General features: G+C 35.3%; 1 protein-coding gene across 12 annotated transcripts in view; it reads left to right on the top strand.

The window, feature by feature from the left end:
- The first annotated feature begins 216 nt into the window (after window positions 1–216).
- The window catches only part of ICE2 (interactor of little elongation complex ELL subunit 2), a 65215-nt gene continuing 38722 nt past the window's right edge, over window positions 217–26709 (top strand). For 5 of the 12 annotated variants that reach the window (XM_072808907.1, XM_072808903.1, XM_072808905.1 and 2 more), the window contains exons 1-9: window positions 217–352; window positions 1390–1515; window positions 3279–3383; window positions 9560–9821; window positions 10974–11093; window positions 22850–22987; window positions 23561–23677; window positions 23842–24001; window positions 24848–25029. In XM_072808907.1, coding sequence (XP_072665008.1) covers window positions 1475–1515; window positions 3279–3383; window positions 9560–9821; window positions 10974–11093; window positions 22850–22987; window positions 23561–23677; window positions 23842–24001; window positions 24848–25029 — 1125 coding nt within the window. In that variant the 5' untranslated portion in view covers window positions 217–352; window positions 1390–1474. Of the gene's footprint in view, window positions 353–999; window positions 1279–1389; window positions 1516–3278; window positions 3384–9559; window positions 9822–10973; window positions 11094–22849; window positions 22988–23560; window positions 23678–23841; window positions 24002–24847; window positions 25030–26329; window positions 26504–26709 lie in introns of those variants that run through there. The other 7 variants (XM_072808912.1, XM_072808910.1, XM_072808913.1 and 4 more) reach the window with 6 other exon arrangements.

Raw genomic sequence — 26709 nt, 5'->3', positions numbered from 1 at the left:
TCTGCTGGGGTCTTAGACTGTACTTGTCGCGCGTCCCTCTTTTGACCCATCACTATTCCCTCGAGGTCGGGGACTTTCTAGGACGACACAAGCCTCGAGTCCCTTCCGCGGGGCAAGTCCCGGCAAGGCGGCCCTCGCGCTTTCCAGGCAGAGCACCCGGGAGCATCCGAGGGACGGGAGCACCGGCCCCGCCCGCGGCGTCGCCCGTGACGTCATTACGCAGGGCCGAGGCGGCGCGGCCACGTCCTTTAAATACGGCCTTCCGCGGACGCGCGCGACAGAGTGAGGAGTGGGGTGGAGCATGTGTGGAGCGGGGGCCGCGGCCCAGGCCAGAGCCGCCGCGGACCACGAGGTGGGCGGAAAGGCTGCTCTGCAGCCCAGACGCGGAAGGGAGGGCGCTTCCTCGCAGGCGGGCACGCTCGTGACGGGCGGGAGGAGGGAACATGGCGGCCCCCGCGGCCGGGCCAGCACCCTCCGCGCCTGGTGTTGGCGCGTACCCCTCCCCCCTTTACTCACCTTACTGGAACCTTATTTCTCCTTCCGCCCCCTTTCCCTCAGCCACATCCCTTTTGTCTTCATCGGCTCTCCCTCCCTACCCAGCCCCAGAGGGTCCTAATGCGACAGAGGTGGCTTGGGCGGGGGGTTGGGGGGGGCGGCGGGGACCGAGAGTCCGACTTGCAAATTGGACTGTTAGTGTCTCACGTGGCGCTTCGTCAGTCCGCTCGCGGTGACCCGGGCAGCACAGAACCCTGGAGGAGGGGTCAGGTCCGATGTGCAGCCCTGGCGACCGCCTCTGTTGGAGTCTGTGAAATGTCATTCAAGTCCCCTGGACCTCAGTGTCCTCAAAAGTGGCCATTTATTTATTTATTTTTATTTTATTTATTTATTTATTTATTTATTTATTTATTTATTTATTTATTTATTTATTTATTTATTTATTTATTTATTTTAAGATTCTTGATATCCAGGGCGTCTCTGGCGGAATCTGCCCCATAACCGCGTATGGCTGGGAAAACGGAAGCCAGGTTTATTTGGGCCAGTAAGGGAATGGAGGGGAGCAGGGTCAAGACTTAGAGCCCCGTCCCCTTGGGTGATCTAGTTCTGTCAGCAGCGAGAACAGCATTGTGTTTGGACTCCCTTTTCCACAATGAGTGTCCTGAGAGTTAGGTTATTTACTGGAGTTAAGTTCGAAGGAGAAGAAGGGCTCCTGCATCAGCATTGCTGTTCTGGTACAAAGAACCTTGGGAATAGCCCTCCGCGTGCTGCGCTCTGTTTTAGGTGTGTCCCTGTCAGTGGAGGGCAGGTGTTCCAGGTTCACACCTGGCCCCTTGGCCCAGCCAGCCCTCTGCTTTTGATCTTGACCTTCTGTTTTTCCTCACTTGAGTGTAGATTCTGGAGAAATCCTGCGTCCCTCTGGAGCCCGCACTGCCAGGCAGCAGAACTGTGAGCTAGAGTGAAGCAGAAATCTAGGAATATGAGCTCCATGATGGCCATGGGGGAACCAAGGCTGAACTGGTGAGTCACATCTGTTGGTAATCTAAAGAGGAGTGAAGTGGGACTGGTGGCTGGATTATGAAAGGAGGGTTTCCGGCGTGGAGAGATTTGGAAGAAATAGAAAGGTAACAAATTTGATGGCTCAGAACATAACCCCAGTCTTACCTTCACATACTGAACACTTTTGAGGTCTAGCTGATTGCAGTTACCCTCCTAAAATGACAATAATCCATCACCCAGCTGGCTAGTAGGTATAACTCCATCATGTATTTATTATTTATTTTTGGTGTCTTAGTGAAGAAGAGAAGCTGGAATTTTCTTGTGCCCGATAACCTTGCCCATTTCTGTACAAGTAATAGAAAAGCCCTCTTTAAGAATAGACAAGCTTCATTTTGTTATGTTAGAATCTATATCGAGTGATATTATAAATGCATAGACTGTGTTTTAGAAATGTATGACTCGTTAAGTGTGGTTTTGTAGGAATCTAATACATGTGCTGCTTTAGGTCAATTTAATACAAATGTACTGAGCATCCACCCTTTGCTAGCCAAAGAGAATACTAAAGTTAGGAGAGATTACAGAGGTGATTTAAATAGTACCTGACTCATAAGATTCAATCAGTATGAGCTCCATAAGTATTTTTTTATTGCAAGCAGTGCTTCCCAAGTTGCTCACTGTCCTGGAGTCCATGAGTTAGTTTTTGTATTACAAGCAAAAACCTTATAATTTAATGAGCTTTGACAGATACAGTACGGTAATAGGAAATTATTACTGGTGCATAGCAAGTAAGACATCCTAATTTTTACCATTTATACTTTAATTGTAGTTGTTTTTGTTTTGTTTATTTATCTTTTCTATAAATACTTTTAAAAACAGTAAGAAATGAGTATGGGGCAAAAGCTAAGATTTCCTATTTTGGGAATGGGGCATCCAGAAGTTATCATTTAATAGATTGTTCTATTTTAAGTTTTAGAAGGTGTATACATTTATGCTCATTGTCATAAAGAAGGTGTTCAGATACAGCACAGATGCTCTTAAACACCATTGACATTGTGAAACCAAATGTAGTTTACAGTTTTTGCACAGTATTGTTGCCCTTGGAACTACCTTTTCCCATAGAATCCTAATAATGTTTGTCCTTTCTAGATTATGGTTCTCACTGTTCTTAATTCCTTCAACCAGCATTTATTGGATCCTTCTTATATGGAAAGTGTGACTGTAATATCTTAGTCTCTAATTATGATGTTGTGGAAAATCATATAAGACCTTTGAAGTGGTTTTAGCAGAGGCACACCATTTGTCACATTTGCCAAGTTAATGACAATAGGTAGGATATTCAGTCTTTGTAGTGTCTTGTGGCCTGGTGCAATAATGCATGAAACAAAACTAAGTTGAGAAGCATTTTCTTTCAGCAGCCAAACATCTTCATGTTATGCCACAGAGCCTGAGGTGAGCCCTGATCCTGACAGACTCTTAATTGTACTTCAGTCTGTTCTATCTTTAACTCTTAAGTATCTCTGACATTTAATCAAATATTAAAGGAAAAAGCAAGGCTGATTATTTGAGCTGGGGAATTTCAGAAAGAGCCTAGGCTAAAAGCCAGTCAAGTAAAACATCTAAACTCAGACATCTGATATGTGAAATTAAAATTATTAAGAGGTGATTGTCTGGGAAAGGGGCTGTAAGGGGCATGTAGTTGTAAACTACAATTGTACCATTACGGCTACTTAGTCTAGCATGAGATTTTGAATTGTCAAATGTAAATAAATAACTTTGTTTCACAGGGATGTTTCCCCCAAAAATGGCCTTAAGACATTTTTCTCTCAAGAAAATTATAAAGACCATTCCATGGCTCCAAGTTTAAAAGAACTATATGTTTTATCTAACAGGTAATATATTTATTTATTTGGTTATTTATTTTCACATTTGATTGTTATTTTTCTGGCAGTTGAAGTTTTATATCTGTATCCACTATTAAAATTCAAATTATAAAAATGTAAGAATTAGAAAATGGAAGAACCCAGTACCCAAGGATGACTAGTCTTTGATGTATGTGCATGTGTGTGTATAAATCTTTTTGGACCTTTCTCCACACCAATATAAAGACAAAAATGGGAGGTAGTGCCTGAGTGGCTCAGTCAGTTAACCATCTGCCTTCAGCTCAGGTCAAGATTTCAAGGTTCTAGGATCCAGCCCTGCATTGGGCTCCTTGCTCAGCAGAGAGCCTGCTTCTCCCTCTCCTCCCTGCTTATACCTTCTGTTGCTATATGTCTCTCTCTTTCTCTCAAATAAATAAATAAAAATTTAAAAAGAAAAAAAAGGGATCATATTATAAATAACAGAAAATACTATAAAACTGTTTTGCAGTTCCTTTTTTTCATTTAAAATAATATTTCATGTATCTTTCCATGCCTCTACGTGTTTTAATCTTAACTGTTGCATAGTACTTCATATATATAGTTTTCATTAATTTAGCTAGTCCAATATTGCCAAATGTGGTCCTCTTTTTTTGTAATTATAAACAATACATTGATGAAATTCTTGTAATGTTTATAAGATTATTGAATTGTTTGGTTAGATGGCATATGCCTTTTATATCTTAATAGATACTGACAAATTGCTGGAGATTTTTTTCCTTTCTGGTATGAACATGCCTATTCAGTGATAATTGTCCCTTCCTACTGTTTGCCTGCCCATAACAGCTCTTCTTTCTTTTGTGATTGGCTGTTTCTATTCTGTTGTGGATGAGTCTTCAAACCAAGTAATTGAGTTTACTAGAATGGACTGTAAATACGCCAAGTGAGGAATTGGGGAGCTTCTCTAGAGGAGCCCAATATTTACTTTCATCCTTTCTCCACTCATTTTGCAATTGAGGAAGAATATTTCCAGCCTGTGTATGGAATGGGTCCGTATCTGTTCCTGCCTTCCTCAGTATCCTGTCAATTAGCATCTCTTCCTACTCCTATATTTTCATTTTCTCTTAATCAGTGTTTAAAGGTACTCAAGTTTTTCCTGTTACAATCCCTGGACTCCATCCATGTTACTTTCTTCCCTTTTGTATTGTTTGTACTTAGATTTCTTTAAAAACTTATATATCTGGGAGGAAGTGAGGGACAAAAAATTATGACATATAAAAAACGTTTAACAAAATGACAATAATAAGTCCTTCCTTGTCAGTAATTACTTTAAATGAATTAAACTCTCTACTCAAAAGATAACTTGGGAGAATGGATTAATAAAACAGGATAAAACACTTCCCACTGCATTTGCTTTCACTGAACCCCACTCCAATCTGGTCTCCATCCTCACTGGTCTATTAAAACAACTCCTCTTGGGATCCCTGGGTGGCTCAGCAGTTTAGCACTTGCCTTCAGCCCAGGGTGTGATCCTGGAGACTTGGGATCAAGTCCTACATCAGGCTCCCTGCATGGAGCCTGCTTCTCCCTCTGCCTTTGTCTCTGCCTCTCTCTCTCTCTCTCTCTCTCTGTCTCTCTCTGCCTCTCATGAATAAATAAATAAAATCTTTAAAAACAAAAAAACAAACTGCTCCTCTTAAGATCATCAGTGACTTCTCAACTATGAAGATCTCTTACTCTCCTAGTTTTCTGGTTATGGTGACATTTCTCAGTCTCTTGTGCCATCTTCATTTTCAGGCTTACCATTCTGGCTCATTATACTCTTTGGAGCTTTTAAGAAATACTGATTTTGTACTTTCAACCCATACTTTTGAATCTGAACCTTTAAGGATGTCTGTGGAATCAATTAAATGACTCCATTGATATTCATTTCGGTTGTTTCCATTCCTTTCCTATTATAAACATTGAGCATCCTTTTTATACATATGCTGATATAAGTATGATAAATTCCTATAAGAGAAGGTATGCATATGTTTTTTATTTTGATAGATACTGCCAGATTACCATTAAAAACATTTTTTGAAGTGCCTTTTTGATTCACCAGATGAATAAATAAGTTCATATAAAAGCAAGCAGAGAAAAAAAAAAAAAAAGCAAGCAGAGGTTCGAAGTAAAGAGGCAATTTTAAAAGGAACATTCTTGCCTGGGAGCATAATTATAATGTTTTTGCTTATATCACCTATAGAAAGTTGAGTAGATCCCATATAAATGCATCTATGGATTTTTTAAGGTAATTTTGTTATTCGACTGTACCATTTCGTGAGGATAACTTAATTTCTTTTTTTGATTTCTTAAAACTTATTATCAAATAAAGAATTGCCATTGTTTATTTGAATTAAAGAATGCCTACCAAATCTAGTCTCCTGGAAAAGGAGGACAAAGATGTATATCTTTACGTTTTTCTAAAGGTAAAATGACCATGTATCTTAAAAGCTTCTCACCATTTTATGTACTTTTATCTCAGCCTTCATCTTTTTGGACTAAAAATTTTTAGTATTACTCTTCATCCTGCCACTGCTCCTTAATTATTTTAATGGTTCTTTTCAAGTTTAGTTCTAGTCAGCATGTCCTATGTGGGTTATAGTCTGAATTATGTAAGGGAGAGGGCATCTTGCTGGCAGTTGAGTACAACTTCTAAAGTATTTTCTTCTTAGAATATGCTTGTTTTTCTTTAGATTTCTGCATAACACAAAATAATTTATTAGTATAATTTACCTTTTGGCGTAAAAAAATAAAGACTTGAGGCATTGATTTCATGTATTTCTTTTTTGCTCATGTTAAATTTTATAAAGTTTTATTACAGTAAGGAATGGATTTTCAGACTATTAATTTACAGATATTTTCTTGATGGAAAAATTAGGAAAAGTGAAAAATTTTGATTAACCCTAATTTTGTGGGTTTTGTGTCCTCTAACATATTTGGGAAAATATTGATACTTCTGATTACTCTGCTTTCTACAATAGGAAGTTTTTATTCAACCCTTCTCCCTCTACTGGAAGGTAAACATTTACCTTTTTTTAAATTAAAGTTTCAGTTGTGGGGGATCCCTGGGTGGGTCAGTGGTTTAGCCCCTGCCTTTGGCCCAGGGCATGATCCTGGAGTGTCAGGATCGAGTCCCACATTGGGCTCTCTCCATGGAGTCTGCTTCTGCCTCTGCCTGTGTCTCTGCCTCTCTCTCTTTGTGTCTCTTATGAATAAATAAATAAAAATCTTTAAAAAAATAAAATAAAAAAATTAACTTTCTGTTGTATATACTTCTAACTGGGTTTTAAGCCCACAAGGGGGAAAATAGCTTCAAATAAAAATTATGAAATTTTAACATGTTTAATAAAGAAAAGTATAAGTCGAATTCAGGAGGTACAGGTAGACTTTAGACGGAGGCTAGAAGCACCATTTCCAAATACTACTTGAAGCCACCCAAACCAGTAGACTTAAAGCATTGGAAACTAAAAGTTTGAAATACGCTTTTTTTTTTCTTTTTTTTTTTTTTAGAAACTTTAAAAAAGGAGAATGGGTGGTTGACAAAATGAAGGGGGAAAACTTCAAACCATCAACTAAAATAAAATATAATGCTGTAAATGTGGATAGAGAAACCCTGTCAGATGCTTTTGGCTTGCACCCTGATGAAGATTTTGACAGCACTGCACACGGAAATGATCTTGATGTGCTGCCATTTCATTCTTTGCTGAATGTAGCCAATTTAAACTGCTAGAATTTCTTGACATTCCTACTCTGGCATATCTGAGTCAGCATCTTGTTGCTGCAGCAGCTTAATTAAATTTGCCAGTTTGTGCCACAAGGACAGACATGTTCTCATATTCAGAGAGACAGCTGTGAAGCAGTATTGTTAAGAGTTGCGGACACAATACTGTTAGGTTTGAATAGCTCTCAAGACATTTTCTAGTGAGAAATCAATTTGCTGTAATACATTTCTCTCAAGATCAGCAGTTAATATTCATTTTGTTAACCTAAAATATGCTTATTTTTATACAGTTATTGGAGAAACTTTAGTAGCTAAGTATGTCTTCTTTCACCTGTATTATTTTCAGAGCCACCTAAACATCCTTATTTTAATTTCCAAAGTTATTTTCCCATTCACTAACGAGGTCTCTTGATTAGTTTTCCATTTTTAGTTTAGCTCTAAAAGAGTGGGGTTGGATATTTTGCCTTATTTTGGGGCCCTAAGTTTTTTTCTAAGAATTTTGGCATTTTTAACATAATTATTCTAGCATTATAAAGCTGATCTAAAACAAATTTTCAGTAGTTTTGAGTGAGACTCACTCTTTGTCCAGACACTGATCTAAATTGATAATTCTCAGCCTGATCAGGCTTTTTCATAACAAATATTTATGAAAAATAAGATACTTCCTTTACTACCTGAATTAAAATTCATAGCTAAAAATAGCCACAGACAATATATTTTTAAAGTGTCGTAGATATATAAATGTGAAATCAAAGGAAATAATTTATATAATTGGATATGTAAGTGCATGGATACTGCTACACTAGAAGATATAATGAAGTAGTCGGATGCACCAGCTAAAATGAACAAGATTGGATTTAAGAGAGGTTAATGTAAACTGTGCCATAGAAGAATCGTAAAACTAAAAGAGAATAAAATGTATTGTTAGGATAAATGATAAGAGACCAGATATATTTGTATATGGTAAGAGAAAGCCTAAAGGGACCTTTGAAAGTTGGGCAGTATATTTTCATACATTACAATCCAAGCAGCTAGTATTCCTCACCTCTACGTGCCTTTAATTATCCCCTTCTTTCGTGACAACCCAGATGCTGCCATATTTTTCTCAAATTCCCCGAAGAAATTAATGCTGTCATGATTGAGAACCACAGCTCTGAATATTTCTTGCCCCTCCCCAGTCTCCCTCTTAATCCCTGATCAGGTTATCCGTAGGATTCATGGTCACCTATTCAGTAAGTTCAGTTTGGAAACCTGAGGTTGCCATAGGCTGCCATTACACTGTATTAATATACATACTTACTTTCTTCCCCATTCATTTGTTTGATCCACTTAATTGTAAAGTTTTAGAGAATAAAGACTATATTGTTCCCCAGTTTCTGGCATAAGGCTGGCACAAGGTAGTCACTTAGTAAATATTAACAAATGGGGAGATGAATGAATGAACACCTCCATCCTTCTCGTTAGTTTACCTTCTACTTATGCTACTGTTGTTTAATTTGGAACTAAATGAGAGGGAACAATTACTGTGGTGGTAATTAGAATTGTGAAGGCTAAGAAAGTATAGTTGTGTTCGGTTATGTATTTGTATACTTTAAAATTCCCTTCTTAAAAATGTAGATTACTATAACTGAATACTAGGAATAGCAACAGATTATGAACAAGATAAGAACTTTGTATTCATGTATCTCACTGGTGCAGAAAGGTATTTTTTTTTAAAGAAATTGGGGGTATCGTTTCATAAACAACTATGATAACAGGTTCTCTAGTTATTACTTTCCCCTATAGTGCATTTCATTATGATATGCCAGATTTCCTCTTTTGCATTCATTCAAAGCATAAAGGCATTTCCATGGTCTCAGCCATGTATGAGTGATAGAGGATTGTACAACTTTTCTAAAACCACTATTGCTTCCGTAAAACATGGCATGCAGTGTTGGAATTTTCTTTTTAAATTTTGAGATAATTAAAGGAAACTAGAAAATTTAGAATCTCAGTTTGTGAACCTGTGACCTAAGCATATCCTGCTTTTAGTGGCTTTTGTTCAACATATTAACTGACATAGCTTACTGAATTTAAGCTTTTGAAAACAACTTGCATTATAAAAAAGGTGAACAGGAAATACCTGCATCTATAATTGGCAAGAACAGTTTTCCCTTGTTGAATAAAGGGGGAAAAGTTCCAAATTGAATAACTTGTCTAAGGATTTTGCCTCTCCCTCTCTGTCAGATAATGGAAGGTAAACTTGTAATGTGATCCTATCCTGCAGAATACTTAATTTACACCAAATGGCTAAACATCAAAATGCAGGTGGCAGAGTTAGATAATAATCTAGAATTTACTATGTTAATCACGCTATATTCTCCCTGGTGATTGAGAATCATGAAGTTCCATGATAGTAATCTTCATGTGAAAAGCACATATTTGTAAATTGTATTTTTTTTTCCAGACGTATAGGAGAAAATTTGAATGCCTCAGCAAGTTCTGTAGAAAATGAGCCGGCAGTTAGTTCAGCAACTCAAGCAAAGGAAAAAGTTAAAACCACAGTTGGAATGATTCTTCTTCCAAAACCAAGAGTTCCTTATCCTCGTTTCTCTCGTTTCTCACAGAGAGAGCAGAGGAGTTATGTGGACTTGTTGGTTAAATACGCAAAAATTCCTGCAAATTCCAAAGCTGTTGGAATAAATAAAAATGACTACTTGCAGTACTTGGTATGTATTCTATTCTTCAGTTTCAGTAAACAGTATTTATTTTTTTTAGAAATTTTTTTCTTTTATATGTATATTTTTTTATTGGAGTTCTGTTTGCCAATATATATTATAACACCCAGTGCTCAAATATTTTAACTTTGCTTTTATGTTTTTAGGTGCAATGTATTAACAAAAATGAAAAATTTAAGTTTAATTGACAAAGCATTGGTGCTTCATTCTTTTGTTGGTTCTATTATACTTCAGGCATTTTTCTCTGGTTCTGAGCATATTTCACTCCAGTTCATCTTATGTACTAGCAGAACAATTTTACCTTGATCATTGAGCCAATTTTAAGTTTTTTTTAATTAATTAGTAGTTTCAAGTACTCAGTTATATAAATAATGCTGTGTTGAACATCTTGGTTGCAAACTCTTTGTTCACATCTATAATTGTTTCCTTAAGATAAACTTTTAAAAATATAATTGCCAGATCAAAAACTATACATGTTTTTAAGCCTTTGATATGCACTTACACAGTTAATTGTTCTGCAATAAGTGTAAGCCAATTTGTATATACCACTATTGCATGAAGGTTTTCTTTAAAAAAATAATATCTTCACTACCACTGCATATTACCTTTTAGCCTCTATTTTGATATGGAAAAAAATGGTGATGCCTTGTTTTATATTAATTCACATTAATTTACTAATGAAAATAAGCCTTTTCCATGTGTTTTTAAGCCACTTTTATTTCTTTTGTAACTTGCCTATTCATGTTCTTTGCACATTTTTTCCATTTGAATGTTTGTCTTTTTTATGTTGAGAGCATTTTATGAAAAAGTGTATTAATTCCTAAATAGGTAGTATAATATTAGTCATTTGCTCTTCTATTTTTACAGAGTTTAGGATTTTTTTTTTTAAATCGAAGTGTAGTTGATATGCAATGTTGTATTAGTTTCAAGTGTTACACATAGTGATTTGAGATTTATATACATTGTGGAGTTTTTAATGACGAGTTTGTCATTATTATATAATAATGTTTACTATTTCTCTGATTTCTGCTTTGGATATGATATTTTAGTCTTTAAATACAAATTATTAGAACAGTGACTGAGAAGTGATTGTTTTCAGTCATACTTCTTATTCCAAGATATGTCTACTTTTTTAAAAATCAGGATATGAAAAAACATGTGAATGAAGAAGTTACTGAATTCCTAAAGTTTTTGCAGAATTCTGCAAAGAAATGTGCACAGGATTATAATCTGCTTTCTGATGATGCTCGTCTCTTCACAGAGGTAAAAAAAAATCATTTATTTAAACTGCCAAGTAGTAGGCAATAACAGCATTTTCAAACATGTGATGATCCTGTGAAAATTATATAAAAATATCAGTATTATTAATTCAGAAACCAAATTGTGTGTGGGTCATTTATTCATCGTGTATTTTAATAATGGAAATTCTAGCACCTCAAAATCATATACTGTAATATATTAACATTTGGTGTCTTTTTTTTTTTTTTTAACTGATCCAACTACCAAATTTGAATTAGATTTTACTCAAATGGATGGTTTGATCTGATGCACTGATTTCCCTTGTGAGAGAATGAATGTTTAAGGAGTTACCTTGGTCATTAAAAATCTGAATGGTCATTTCGTATTTAGTCACATAAATTTGTTTTCATTATCTTCATGGTAACTAGCCATAAATAAGAATTTCTAAACTGTGAGTTCATTTTCTGGTACTTAGATTATTCATGCAAATGTATAAGCAAAGCATGTAAATCACTATACTTTGTGCCCTACCATCATTCAGTGGGTCTATGAGAGATTCAGAATACACTACTTAAATAATAAATACTAATATATATTATTGTATTAGTTTATCTACAAACACCAACACCAGTCTGAATTTTTTTTAGTTTTTAAAATTAGTTATTATATACAACAGTGTGATACTTAACAGTGTTGCACTCTCCATGTAAAAATTAAGGTAGTAAGTGTATGTGTATTTTACCACAATTAAGACAAAACAAAACAAAACTGGTCACTATAATTGGGCGCAAGACAGGATATTAGTTTTACCATTTTTTTAAATACTTTTTAAGGTAAAATTTTGCTATTAATATGAACCAGAAGAGTGATTCTTCTAAATAAAAGGAAGAATTGCATTTTTATTTTCTCTGAACCTGCATATGATACTTAAACCAAGGGTCATATTTTTCCCTGTGGAGAAGTAATTGTAGCTATTCTTATTTTAATAGTGGCTTTGAAGGGACCAGAATAATGGTTTTAAAATGTAAACCAGGGATGCCTGGATGGCTCAGCGGTTGAGCGTCTTGCCTTTGGCTCCTGGTATCAAGTCCCACATTGGGCTTTCTGCATGGAGCCTGCTTCTCCCTCTGCCTATATCTCTGCCTCTTTCTCTCTCTCTCATGAATAAATAAATAAAATCTTTAAAAATAAATAAAACATAAATCACATCCCCTCGTATCATTGATTTAAAATGTTTTCTCAGTTTACTCAGAAAGAGAGGGTCTTTACAAAATTGTACAATGCCCTACATGATCTCACTCCCTCAACTCCTCCCTGCCCCCAGCCTCTTTCATCTTCTACATATCTTCCTCAGTTGTTCTTTTCCAGCCTACTGACCTTTTTGTGCTACTTGAAAACTCCAAGCATGATCCTGCCTTAAGGTTCTTGGCTCTTCCCATCTTTCTGGCAAGCTGTTCCCCAGATAAACGCATGGATTAGTTCCTTGATTTCTATAAGTCTATCTTCAGATACGAACTATCAAGATATCCCTAATTATCCTAAAACAAATAGCATCACTTTCAGGGTTCCTTTTACCATGTTTTATTTTACTCTTTTTTATTGTCCTTTGCAACACCTATACATAAATAGGTGCACTGCTTTGTTCCTAATAACTGAATAATGCTTGACATGCAATTAAGTTCTCAAGTGCTCATTGCAATTATTTAGTGAATATTAAAGTGTTTATTAGCAAAGTACACAATTTGATAGCCAACAATCAGCATTAAGTCTTGTTTTTTAGTCAGATTGACTCGGCAGCCTATTTTGTCTAATTTACATTTTACATCTCTACCCTAAAGGTTCACTGATATTTTTCTGATTTTTTTAGTGTTTTAAAATTTCAGTTTTATATTGTGAAATGCAATATGTTTATGGAAAAGTATGTAAAACAAATATATATATGGCTTAACAAATAATTATATAGTGAATACCCATGTAACTCTCCTCCTTTTTTTTTTAACGTTTAAAAAATATATATTTTATTTATTTATTCCTGAGAGAGAGAGAGAGAGAGAGAGAGGCAGAGACACAGGCAGAGGGAGAAGCAGGCTCCACGCAGCGAGCCCGACATGGGACTCGATCCCAGGTTTCCAGGATCAGTCCCTGGGCTAAAGACAGCACTAAACCGCTGAGCCACCAGGGCTGCCCGTAACTCTCTTCCAAGTCAAGAAATAAAACATTACCACTATCCTAGAAGCTCCCTGTGTATCCCTCCTAATAGAACATTCTCTCTCCTTGAAGAACTAATCACTGTCACAGTTTGGTGTTGGCAATTTCCATTTCCTTTATTTTGGTAGTTCTCTGAGCTCACTTTTACCTGTTTTTGAGTTTTATGTGAACAGAATTATTCCTTCACTCATGTTTGTAAGATTCATATGCATGTATGTGTGTAGTTATAGTTCATTCATTCTCATTTCTGTGCATTATTATATGAATAAACTATAATTCCTCAATTCCTTTCTTTCCCTTAAACTTTATCTTTTCAAGAACTTGGGTCATTTGACTTGTAAAGTTTCCCACAGTCTAGATTTTGATGATTGCTTATTCAAATGGTGATATTCAACATGTTCCTCATTTCTCTATGTTTTTTACAAATTATTGATGGGATCTGGAAGCTTGATCAGAATTAGTCTTCGCCAAATGGATTTAACACATAGATGTTGTTTTCTTTATCAGGTGGCACATAACGTCTGATTGTTTCTTTTTTGTGGTAGTTGCAGGTGTTCATGTTCGATGCCTAGGTGTATTCATTCACTTGGGCTTACAAAATTGTAGGGTTCTAGTTGCATCATTTATTTGTATTTATTGGAAAAATTTTATTAAGATATTTTTTCACTCATCTATGTGGTTTCCTAATTCATGTAGTAGAAAAAAATGCTAGATTCTTTCCCTTTATATGCCAGTTTTGAAAAAAAAATTTATTCCAATATTGATCAGTGTTTTCTTTTTTAAAAATATTATGGGTTTTAGTCCACTGTAATTACCCTTTTTGAAGCTCAGATAATACCAGCTTTAGCCGATGACAGCTCTTCATAAGGCTTTTGAGTCTTTTTGAGTCTTTGTGGTAGTCTTTGAGGCTTGTTTTGTACATTTCCTGTTTCAACTCTGGAATCAGCCATTTCCCGGAGCCTTTGTTTCTTCCAGTGGGAAGTGGTATTTCAAGACTACAGTCTGGGTATTGGGGATGCTCATTGTTCCTGGATTGGTCATTGTTTTGGGAATATTTCAGTAGATGAAGCTAGGAAATATTTATTTAGAGAAAAAATATCACATGTGTCTCACTTTATACCACATGCAACAACCTTAGAATAACAGGGCAATCAGTCAATAGGATACTGAAAGCTGGGACGCCTGGGTGTCTCAGCGGTTGAATGTCTGCCTTTGACTCAGAGTGTGATCCCAGAGTTCTGGGATCAAGTCCCACATTGGGCTCCCTGCATGGAGCCTGCTTCTCCCTCTACCTGTGTCTTTGCCTCTTTCTCTCTCTGTCTCTTATGAATAAGTAAAATCTTAAAAAAAAAAAAAAATACTGAAAAGTATTTGAAAAAAATTTTTAGATGTTCTCCCTATTCTCCCTTTTTTAAAAAAAGGTGGTTCTTTATGTTGTTAGAGCATACAGTTATTACACACTAAATAAGCTCTTCCTGTTTAAGCCATATTTAATAAGGATCCATTTTAAGTGCATGTCACTGAGTTTTCACAAGTGCATATACCTGTGTAACCATGACCACAGTCATGACATAGTATATTTTGGTCACACTAGAAAGATCTCTATGTCTCTTTCTATCCATGGTCTAGGAAACCACCAGTATGCTTTTCTGTCTCCATGGATTAGATTTTCCTTTTCTAAAGTTTCAAAACTGAGTCACACACAGTGTATTCTTGTGTCTGGCTTCTTTGATTCAGCATTTTTTTGAGATTCATCTATAGTGACACAAATATGCATAATGTGCTCCTTTTTATTCCTTTTTGTTTTATTGTACAATTATACCAAATCGGTTTATCAGTTCAGCGCTTGATGGGCATTTGTGTTATTTTCAGTTTGGGGCAATTATGAATAAAGCTACTATGAGCATTCTTACACAAGGTGTTTTTTTTTTTTTGTTGTTGTTTTTTTTTTTTTTGGAACATGTGTTTTTATTCTTCTTGGGTAAAGAACTAGAGTTAGAATTTCCAGATCATATGGCAATGTTATTAGAAACTGCCAGACGTTTTCATAATGGATGTACCATTTTACACTCATCAGCAATATATAAGAGTTCCAGTTGCTCTGTGCTTTTGCTAGCACTTAGTATTGGTAATTTTTTTTTGAAAAGTAAAAAGTAAAGTTTTGACCTCCAGTTTCATCTTTTTCCCCATTGATGACCTTGGTCAAACCCATGTAATTCTTTTTTTTCTTTCTTTTTCAAAATTTTATTTGAATTCTAGTTAGTTAACTAATAGTGTGATACTGGTTTCAGGAGTAGACTTTAGGAATTCATCACTTACATATAACATCCAGTGCTCATCATAACAAGTTCCCTTCTTAATACTCATCACTCATTTAACTCATCCCCTACCTACATCCCTCCATCAACCCTCAGTTTGTTCTCTATCATTAAGAGTTTCTTGTGGTTTGTTTCCCATCCTTTTTCTTTTCCCTTTCCTATAGGCTCACCTGTTTTTGTTTCTTAAATTCCACATAAAAGTGAAATCATATGATATTTGTTTTTCTGTGACTTATTTCGCTTAGCATAGTACACTCTAGCTCCATCCACATCATTGCAAATGGCACAATCTCATTCTGATGACTAAGTAGTATTCCATATATATATATATATATATATATATATATATTCCTATACATATATATATGTACACACACATATACACACAGACCACATCTTTATCCATTCATCTGTCAATAGACCCTTGGGCTCTTTCCACAGTTTGCTTATTGTTGATGATGCTGCTGTAAACATCAAGTTGCATGTACCTTTTTGAATATGTATTTTTGTATCTTTTGGGTAAATATTTGGTAGTGCAGTTGCTGGGGCCTAGGGTAGTTCTATTTTAACTTTTTGAGGAACCTCTATACTGTTTTCCAGAGTGGCTGTACCAGTTTGCATTCCCAACTATTGGTAATCTTTTTACATTTTAACAACCTCATAGGTGTGTAGTGGTGTCTCATTATGGTTCTAGTTTGCATTTCCCTAATGAGCAGTGACGTTTTAAAATCTCTTACTGATTTTATTGGTTTTTATTTTTATTGAATCTTGAAAGTTCTTTATATGTTCTGAATACAAGTCTATTATATATGTAGTTTTCTCCTAGTTTATGACATGTTTTTAAGAGTGTTTCCTAACAGAATTTTAATTTTAATGCTCATTTTTCAAAATGTTTTATGGTTGGTGCTTTCATGTGTTGTAGCATAGAAATTTTTGCTGACCCCAACTGTTTCTCATCTGGGATCACTTTTACTTCTTTACCCCTGCCCCATAGATTTTTTTTTTAATTTTTTTTAATTTTTATTTATTTATCATAGTCACAGAGAGAGAGAGAGAGAGAGAGAGAGAGAGAGGCAGAGACACAGGCAGAGGGAGAAGCAGGCTCCATGCACCGGGAGCCCGATGTGGGACTCGATCCCGGGTCTCCAGGATCGTGCCCTGGGCCAAAGGCAGGCACTAAACCGCTGCGCCACCCAGGGGTCCCTGCCCCATAGATTTTAAAATGTCTGGAGACCTTTTTGGTTGTCTCAAGTGGCAGAAAGCTACTGGTACCTATTGGCTAGAGGCCAGGAATGCTACTAAGCATCCTACAATGCACATGACATCTCCCACAACAAAGAATTATCCAGCCCAAAATGTCAGTAATCCTGTGTTGAGAAACCCTGATTGAGGTGTTTTATGGTTTAACAATAATGTGAATGTCCATTTCAAGTTTTTATGGTGCAAGATGTGAGGTTTGGATCAAAATTCATTCTTCTTTCATATGGATAGCTAGTTCTAGAATAATGATTCTCACCTGAGAGCGATTTTGCCTCCCCAGAGAACATTCAGTAATGTCTGGAGACATTTTTCATTGTCAAAACTGAGGAAGGCATACTTCTGGCATCTAGTGGGTAGAACCAAGGATGTTGCTAAATATCCTTCAGTGTATAGGATGCCTGTGCCCCACCCCCCTCGCCAAGAACTATCTGGTCCACAATGTGAAAAGTGCTAAAGTTGAGAAACTCTGCCTAGCACTGTGGTTTGAAAAAGCTGTTTGTTCCCTCACTGAATTGCCTTGTCACCATTGATATGTGTATGGGTTGATTTCCTGACTCTGGTTTATTTCATTGTTCTATAAATCTCTCTCTATTCCACTACCACCTGGTCTTGTAAGTTTCAAAACCATGTGAGGGAAGTCCTGCAACTTTGTTCTTTTTAAAAATTGTTTTGGCTCTTTTTAGTCCTTTACATGGAAATGGAAATTTTGATATCCTCTTGTCAGTTTCTACAAGAGAGCTAGGTGGAATTTCAATAGGATTTCTTTGAATCTGTAGGCTTGTATTTTACAAATATCTTTTAAAATTGTATTTAACTAGATTGCTTTTTTCCTTTTCTTTTTAAATAAAATCTGATATTTCTTGTCTTTTAGCTAGAAAGGTTAGTTATTTACATTCATTATGATAATTGATGTAAATGGGCTTGTTTATGATTTCTTTGTCTTTTTATAAAGTTCTTTCTAATTTTACTTCTTTTGAGGGGATTGACTTTTTTTCTCCTCCTTTTCCTCTCCTTATTGATTTGAAATTTATTCTTTGTTTTTCAGTTCTCTTAATGGTTACCCTTGAAAAAAATTTTTTTAAGATTTTATTTATTCATGAGAGACAGAGAGAGAGAGAGAGAGAGAGAGAGAGAGAGGCAGAGACATAGCAAGAGGGAGAAGCAGGTTCCATGCAGGGAGCCTGATATGGAACTCTATCCCTGATCTCCAGGATCACGCCCTGGTCTGAAGGCAGCACTAAACCCGTGAGCCACTAAACCACTGAGCCACTAAACCGCTGAGCCACGGGGGCTGCCCTACCTTTGAATTTTACAGTGATTTTTCCCCCTCATTGAATTACCTTGTCATCATTGATGTGTGGGTCAATTTCCTGCTTCTATTCTGTTAGTCTATATATTTACAGAGACCATAGATCATTTTGACTTTCATCATATCCCTCCTGACATTTACTGCTGTCTCTTTTTAAAACCTACATTAATTATTTTATATGAACAATGTTTATTTTACCTACAAATTTTGACTATTTTTGGCTTTCCATTTCTTCTTCTCAAGTATACATTCTGAGATCCTCTTCATTGTTCCTGAAATGCTTTGTGTTCTAGGTGTTTCTTTGATGATGGTCTCTTGGTGATGAACAATCTTTTGGTTTTTTTATCGGAAAATATTTTTATTTTGTTCTCTTTCTTATATGATAGTTTTACTCCTTACATAACTCTTAAGTTGACTGTTTTGTTTTTCACTCTGAAGATATAATTTTACTCTTTTTTTGCTCCAGTTACTGTTTTTGAAAAGTGTGTTATCTGTTTCTCCTGCCTTTTAGAGAGTCTACCCTTTCTCTCTGACTGCTCCTTATTTTTGGTGTTTCACAGTTGCATTACTGTGTGTATGTTTAAATCATCCTTTTTTTTTTTTTTAAACAAATCCCTCCTGGTCTTTATTACTTTTTACATTGACAAAGCAATTCTCCAGCTCTCAAGTGGGAGTGGGGTGGTGGGTGCTATGAGGCCATCTGCTGGCACCACACACCGCTGGATTTCCCTCCTTCTTGGTCACTGGGTATTTCCTCCAAACCCAGACACAGGAGTGTCATCCTTGGTTTATTATGTTTCTTGTATCTGTATATTCCTGTCCTTTATCAGTTCTGGAAAATTCTCAGCGATTTTCAGTTACTGCTTCTCCTTAATTTTCTCAACTCTGTCTTTCTAGGATTCCTGTATTCCCTAGGTTAGACCTCAGTCAGTCTTCCATTTCTCTCCCCCTGCCCTCCCCCTTTTCCTCTCTCTCTCTTTCCCTATTTACATGGTAAAATATACATAACATAAAAGCTACTATTTTAACCATTTTTAAGGACAATTGACTAGCATAAAATACTTTTATACTGTTGTGAGTATAATCCTATCCACCTCTAGAACTTCTGTATCTTCCCAAACCGAAACTCTATACCAGTTAAATGACTCATCATTCCCTCTTCTCCCCAATCCCTGGCAACCACCATTCTACTTTCTAGCTCTATGAATTTGACTTTTCTAGGTACCTCACATAGTGGAATATTTATCCCTTTGTGATTTTTATTTCATTTAGCATAATGTGTTCTTCAAGATTCAACCATGTTGTAGAATGTGTCAATTTCTTCCCGTTTTAAAATTTTTATTTGTAGTAAAATACACATAAACCTAAAATTTACTATCTTCATTATCTTTAGTGTGGAGTTCAGTAATATTAAATACATTCAGATTGTTATAAAGCCAGTCTCCTGAATTCTTTTCACCTTGCAATACGGACTCTACCCATTTCTGATCTGTTTCTGCTAACAACACTTCTCATACCAAATACGTGCTTGTTTTTTCCCCACACCAACCAGTCCTCCAACTCTCTGAAAGGCAGCTATTTTCACCATTGTCCACCAATACAAGTTCTCCAACTCTCTGGACAGTAGGCCTAGGGTTCCCCTGACCTCTTCCTCTGGTTGAGTAATTTGCTTCAGAACTCTGGAAACACTTTGCTTGCTTAAAAGATACAACTCAGGAACAGCCAAATGAAAGAGAGATGCATATGGCAAGAAATGTGGGAAGGGACAGAGAACTTCTATGCCCTCTCCAGGCATATCACCTTCCTAGTACCCGTTTGTTCATTAAGTTTTGGAGCTCTCTGAACCCCATAGTTTAGAGGTTTTTATGGAAGCTTTGTTTCCTAGGCATAATTGATTAAATTATTGGCTCTTGGAGATTAGGTCAATCTCCAGCCCTCTGATCATCCCCTGGATTTACTGGCAACCATCCCCCATCCTGAAGTTGTATAGGAGCCATGATTCATCTCAGTAGCATACAAAAGACATTCATTCTTGTCACTCAGGAAATTCCTAGAGTTTTAGTGCCCTGTGTCAGGAACCAAAAACAAAGACCAAATACATATTTATTTTATCACGTGTATTATACAATAACTCTCAGTTCCCACCCTTCTCAGTTTGTAGCAACCTTCATTCTTTCTGTCTGAATTTGATCTTATCTAGGTAACCACGTATAAGTGGAATTTATGGTATTTGTCTTTTTTGTGACTTACTTTACTTAGTGTAATGTCTTCAAGATTCACCCATGTTCTAGCATGTTTCTAAATTTCCTTCCTTTTTAAGGCTGAATACATATTCCATTGTATGTATCTGGGCATTTTGCTTATCCATTCATCCATTGATGGACACTTTAGTTACTTCTGCCTTTTGGCAATTATGAATAATGCTGCTGTGAACATGCATTTACAGATATCAGTTCAAATCTCTGTTTTGTCAGGCTTTAATGTTAGAGTCTCATGTTCAGCTCTTCACCTGATCTTCCCACTGGTGAAAGCATTTGCCCTCAAGACATCTCATCTTTCATAGGTTTTCTTACTGCTCACTGCTCCTGTTTCTTCCCACTCTAGGGGTCCAGGGTTTGCTTATTTACTTAAGGTCGTTGAGATTCTTTTTGTTTTTTACCAAGTCCAAGAATGCATGAAATTGTTAGCTGTAATTTGTCCAGTATCTAGTGGGATTTGGATAAAAGTGCTCTCTCTTCAAAGCATACCTACTCTACCATACTGCCAGAAGTAGGGTCCATTATTTTTAAATTTTGCACATCTATGATACCATATTTTTCCTTTCTAGCCCAAAATAAAATTTAGGGAGCAGAGTCATTTTCACCTTTCTTTGTTATGATAGATCAATATTATGCACATGCATGTGCTTGTGGTGTAGTTCTCAGGATATCTTGAATGTTAAATAACATTTGGTGGTTGGGTGATGGGAAACAACCTAAATCTCTTAATCTTTGTAGCTCTTTTTCAAAGACAAATTGTGGGCGGCCTGCGTGGCTCAGTGGTTTAGCGCCGCCTTCACCCCAGGGCCAGATCCTGGAGACCTGGGATCGAGTCCCGCGTGGGGCTCACTGCGTGGATCCTGCTTCTCCCTCTGCCTGTGTCTCTGCCTCTCTCTCTCCCTTTCAGTGTATCTGTCATGAATGAATAAATAAAATCTTTTAAAAATTTAAATTTAAATTTAAAAAATAAAGACAAATTGTTAGTTAGAAACCCTTAAGTATATCAAATAATGATCCTTTAGTTGCTTAATACCTACCAGTTGTGAAATACCTTTAATAATATATAGTGACGTACCTGAATATAGGAGTAAACCTGTGTTAGATTTTCCTGTGACTTTCTCTTTCCCTAATTACTAAATTAAATGAAACTCCGTTACAAGCACTGTAATATCCGACAGTTGTTACCAAGATGTGTGAGCAAATATCTAACTAGAATAGTCTCTGTATCATATAGTTCTTATATATTGCTTTCTTTTGCACATATGTTCAAATTCTTTTAATGACTGCCACAGGATGGGAATGTTAGAGGTGGAAGTTAACTAGTGTAAATGAGGAGCAAAGATACGATGCAGATCTGACTTTGCAATTGACTAGGATTTTTAAAAACAAACAAAACCTTCCCATGTTAACGCCTATCTGCCTCAGTTGCAAGAAATATCCTGAATAAAATACCAGTGTCAGCAGTGAAAAGCATGGATGGAGGGGGAAAAATGTAAAAGTTAGCAGGAAGTGAGGATTAAGGAAAGGGAGAAGGAGATATGAAATTAGATGAAAAGAGACTGGAGTAAAATTATTAATTTGTAATGACAAATTTTATAAATTTCTGAAGGAAACAGGATATAACGATTACAAAGATATGCTTATTGCTAATTACGTTTGTGATATAAAGTATATTCTAAAAGGTTCGTATTAGATTCATTGACAGAAGAGGAAAAAATGCATTTCTTAGAAGATGAAGTACATGTGTTTTTTATAACCTGACTCCACCCAAAACCACTGTGCATTTTTTAGTTATTTACATGTTATCACAAGTGTCATATATCCTACTTGAGTAAAGCTGTGAATTTTATTTCCTTCTTGATTATATTTCCTGATGAGTTATAGTATTTTTGAAAAGTTTAGAGAGAAGAAAATACTAAATACTCCATCATTTAATTAGTTTTAAAATTGATATTTTTTTTTAGATTATAGATTAGAATGATTTGTAATACAACTACTTTGTTAATCCATTGTGCTTGGGAATCTTTTTAATGTATTAAACTTACTTATTTCTAATTAGTCATGTAACTGCTTTTGTTGCAGGAAAGTGTGTTGAAATTTTCATGTGGCTTTATTTCCTTGACAGTTTCTTAAATAGCACAGAAAATATGATGCATCTTTTCTATTTAATTTTAAATTTTAATACAATTGCTAATTTTAGTATTCTTACATATCAATCTTTTAAGAAATTAGGTTAAAAAGAATTATGAAAATGAGAGAGTAACTCACATAAGGAATATACATTATGCATAGATTATTAGAAGTTTGATTAATGAATGAGGCTAATACTTTCAATGAATAATTATGTAGTCATATGTAACTAAATTATTTTTGTTGTATTTAGAGAAGTGTGATAAAAATGAATTTCTCTTAATTTTTATTTCCCAGCAAATTTTAAGAGCTTGCACTGAACAAGTGAAAAAGTATCCAGAGTTCTATACTCTCCATGAAGTCACTAGCTTAATGGGATTCTTCCCCTTCAGAATAGAGATGGGATTAAAGTTAGAAAAAACTCTTCTTGCATTGGTAAGGTTTACCAACGAAGATATAACTTTCTTTTGTCTAAAACATCACCTATATTTCACATAGATGATATTTATGTTTTAAGTTTTGAACAATGAGATACAACTTCTAAAATATGCAAATGTATCTTTTATTTTGTGGATATCAATACTTGATTTTTTTTTTTAATGTCACTATCAACTTTGTTTCTTGATTTTCTTTTCTTCATTCTCATCTTTCTTAATGTTTCAGAATACAAGCAGGGGACCTTTTTTCTTTTAAATGATTTTACTCACAATCATGGAAAATAAGTATGTATAGAGAGGATATTTTAAAGTTTCTGTTATATTTGTACCTCATAAAATGAGAAGTTAGAATGTAAAGTGATAAGGAAAATTCCATGGCACCCTTGTTTTGGATGTTTTTGAAAAAAACATGTAGGTCGTGTAGCAAAATCATAGAAGTCTTGGCTTTAAGAAGACTAAAGTAGAGTGGAGAATTTTAAGTTAAGAGTTTCATATGATGAAAAGATACTTTTCTTAGGGGGAAAAATACATATGATACTTGCAATAAGACATTCCCTTTTTTCTTACTTAGGGCAGTGTAAAATATGTGAAAACAGTATTTCCCTCAATGCCTGTGAAGTTACAGCTCTCAAAAGATGACATAGCCACCACTGAGACACCAGAAAAAACAGCTGCAGCTATGCATTATGTAAGTAGGAAAGTGCTTTTCCCAAGTAATCTCCTACCTCATAAAGTACATATAATCTTACTGTTACAAGGTCCCCTTCTTGAATTTCTCCCTTCTTTTTGGCATTTCATCAAAGAAATTTCCAATAAATATAATGAAGTAACAAGTTATATGTTGTTTTTCAGGATATTAGTAAAGATCCAAATGCAGAGAAGCTTGTTTCAAGATATCACCCTCAGATAGCTCTAACTAGTCAATCATTATTTACATTATTAAATAATCATGGACCAAACTACAAGGAACAGTGGGAAATTCCTGTGTGTATTCAAGTAATACCTGTTGCAGGTTTGTGATTTGCCATATAAAGTAATGCTCTCAAAAGAGGAGTTGGAACAGTTCTATTTCAGCTGTCTAAACATAGGTGGTCATTTGTCAAATAAAATCTTAAGTTTTGATTTAAGGTGGATGTGAATTTTACATTTACATTTTGTAGAACTTTAAATGTATAGTGCTACTATAGAATTGATACTCATGCATGAGTTATTAGATCTATGGAACCTGTACTCATGTTGGGGGGTGAGAGAGAAATAGTTATGTTATAGGGTAGCCAAAAATACATGAAAAAAATTCTCCGTCTTTCATTGAAATGAAAGGAATGCAATACCTTATTAGTCTCAAATGGGTGAGTTTCCAAGACTTGTCTGGTATTGGAACTCAGAATTAAAATAGGTCTATACTTGTAAGCACTGGATAGGTTTTCTTTGGACTGAGAAGTTAATATCTTCTAGAATAATATTATATGTAATGATTTTAGTAAATCTAGAACTGTGTCTAATGAAACAAAACTATAGAGTTATATGTAATCTATTCTCTGTGGTAAAATTTCATCACTTTTTGAAAGTCCTATAAGAACTGAGTAATAATGACAATAAAAGTATAAGAAATAAAAAGCAGAAGCTCTCTTTTAAAAATTTCTTAGAGAACATGTTTTTCTTGCCAAAATCTCTCCCCTTTTATCTGTAACGCACATTAAAGATCACAAGTTCAAGGGTGGAAAATACATGAGACATGTGCTACGCTTTCCTGTGCTGTATTTCTTTGTTTGGTAATCTTTCTTTCTGTCCTATATCCTGTTTGTTTTAAAATATAACTTCTGGAAACTAATCACTCTCTTTATTTTTCTGTTTTAAGGTTCAAAACCGGTTAAAGTAATTTATATTAATTCACCACTTCCCCAAAAGAAAATGACAATGAGAGAGAGAAATCAAATCTTCCATGAAGTTCCATTAAAATTCATGATGTCCAAAAACACATCTGTTCCAGTCTCTGCAGTATTTATGGACAAACCGGAAGATTATATGTCTGAAATGGATGTATGTAATGCTTGCTTTTTTTTTTTTTAAGGGAATGCACTTTATCTTTTTGAAGCATAAAGTTTTATTGCAAGGCTTTAAATCTAGTAGTTAAAAATAAAGACTTTAGATTTAAAGTTAAAATTGAACCCCCAGTCAAGCTAGACTTTAAGCAACTAAATTAACTTCCTTCAGCCTCAGTTTTCTCCTTTTGTAAAAGAAAAATGATAATACCTACTTCACAAGGATAAGTTAGTTATTATATGTAAAATGCTGAGTAAAGTCTTTAGTATATATGAAAAAACTTAGTGGTGGTGGTAATCATGATAGTGGTTTTATTTAATTGGCCTCATTCATATTCAAGAGTTTTTAAGTATGAAAAGGAATAGATGAGTTTGGTGCAGAAAAGTATTTGGCCAGATTGTTAATTCTTTTCAGTATACTCAGTAGCTGCATGACCTTAGGTAAGCTTTGTAATTTCTGTCTCTGGTTTGCTCATCTGTAAAATGGGTTTTAAGACAGTACCTAATTCAGGATTATTTGGGATTAAATGAGTTAATACAAGTAAAGCATTTAGAACAATGCTTGGCATTCCATAAATACTATTTCTATTATTTTGTGTATTTAAAAAATATTTTTCCATGATTCTTAAAGTTAAGACATTCTGTTTTGGACAAAACTTTATCTGTTCGTTTTACAAATCCTTCGCATTGAGGATACAGCAGTGAATAAAGTCTTTTTTCTCTCACAGCTTACATTAGTGATAGAGGATGCAGATAATTAAACCATAGCAAACAAGCAGGTGCTATGCAGAAAAATAGAGTAGGTTATTGGTAAATTGGTGGGAATTGGATTGTTTTAGATTGATGATCAAGAAGGCTTTTCCAACAGGAGATACGAACAGAGACTTGAATAAAGTGAAGGAGCAAACAAAATTAGAAAATAAAATAGAAACACATTTTTTTTATTTTATTTATACCGAAGAGCTCATACTATTTTAAGAATATTGGCCTTTTGTCTTTCATATTCGTTTATGTTTTTCTCTACCATTTGCCTTTAATATATATATGGTATAATGTCATAAAGTACTTTCAATTGTTTCTTAAGTTTTCTTTTTTTACATTTTTAAATCTATCTTATACTTGGTATGAGGTGAATGTCAGGAAATAACAAGCACTATGAAGAAACATGAAGTAGGTTGAAAGGGATAAAAAGTGACAGAGTAATTTCTTTCTGTAATGGCAAACCAAGTAATTTGGATCTTTACCATTACTTGCTTACAACTAAAAAGTGGGACAAAATATAAAAATTTCTTTCTTAGAGTCATCAAAGAGCTAACAAGATAGGAAATTACAGGGCTGAGATTCTAGAGGAGACCAGAATCCAGAAAGGTAAGTCTTTAACTCAGAGTCATGTTTGCCCTGAATGATATTTGCCATTTCTGAAGGGGCAGCAAAAAATGAACTATGTTTTTTGGCAGCATCACAGGACTAGAGGGACAAAAGTCAGAGTTTATTCTACTAAGTGCTTAAACCCTAGAGGGCTGCACCCCAGGAGTAAGGGTGAACTAGAGATAAGTCCACTTTCTCAGAATTTGTAGTGTGAGTTTTCAGGACTTGAACTTGGATTGAGATGCTTTTGGCTTGCTAGTGTCTCTAGACACCCAGTAAGAGTGAATAAAAGTAATTCTTAGAGGAATAT

The sequence above is a fragment of the Canis lupus genome, chromosome 32 (assembly GCF_048164855.1).
Source record: "Canis lupus baileyi chromosome 32, mCanLup2.hap1, whole genome shotgun sequence".
NCBI classification, from domain to species: domain Eukaryota; kingdom Metazoa; phylum Chordata; class Mammalia; order Carnivora; family Canidae; genus Canis; species Canis lupus.
The sequence above is the reverse complement of the archived record's forward strand: the minus strand, read 5'-3'. Positions and strand labels throughout refer to the sequence as shown.